Source organism: Galeopterus variegatus, unplaced genomic scaffold, assembly GCF_000696425.1.
Source record: "Galeopterus variegatus unplaced genomic scaffold, G_variegatus-3.0.2 Scaffold2080, whole genome shotgun sequence".
NCBI classification, from domain to species: Eukaryota; Metazoa; Chordata; class Mammalia; order Dermoptera; family Cynocephalidae; genus Galeopterus; species Galeopterus variegatus.
This window is the reverse complement of record NW_007728191.1, coordinates 158,977-159,686: the sequence shown is the minus strand read 5'-3', so window position 1 is coordinate 159,686 and position 710 is coordinate 158,977. Positions and strand designations below refer to the sequence as shown.

At 28.5% G+C, this 710-nt stretch overlaps 1 protein-coding gene across 1 annotated transcript in view; it reads left to right on the top strand.

Annotated features, from left to right (window-relative positions):
• Window positions 1–710, top strand: part of CPS1 (carbamoyl-phosphate synthase 1, mitochondrial) — a 118,958-nt gene that overhangs the window by 37,947 nt on the left and 80,301 nt on the right. The window contains 1 exon segment of the mRNA XM_008580409.1: window positions 208–398. Coding sequence (XP_008578631.1) covers window positions 208–398 — 191 coding nt within the window.

Below are 710 nucleotides of genomic sequence, written 5' to 3'. Positions count from 1 at the left end.
GTATGTAAGTATATTTATGTAGATACTTTTAGATAATTTATATATGTTTAAATGAAATGTGAACCTCTTCCAAAAATTTTTACTTAAGTGAAAAAAAACTTCATGAATTCTGTATATTGCATTAAAATTAGAGATGTTTAAATTGTTATTCTTTTCCCCCAAATATTACATATTTTTCAAAACATTGTACTTTAAATCACCACATAGACTCAGAAAATGTAGTTTGTCTTCCCCACTTTTGAAAATGCCTTAATGTCTTCATTTTATCAATAAAAGTAATGTTTTTTTCTTATTGCTTATAGGTTTCCAAAGTCCTTATCCTAGGATCCGGAGGTTTATCCATTGGTCAGGCAGGTGAATTTGATTACTCGGGATCTCAAGCTGTAAAAGCCATGAAGGTGAGAGAATATGATCTTTGCTTGAATTAATATACTTTCTTTAATGAGTCTAATTAGTATTTTATAATTTAGCTTTATGACGCTACCTCTTTTCAAAGTCACTATAATTGTTATCATTAACTATTCCTTACACATCTTATAATAAAGGAAGCTTGATCACAAACAAGATTTCCAACTCTTTTGAATGTGCACATCTGCAAATTCAGTAGGTTGGACTGGTCTCCAAAATGATTTAAGTTATTGTCTACTTATATTGTAAATATACAGAGCCTTATTTACTTATTTATATTTAATTGAAACGAATTGGTTGTA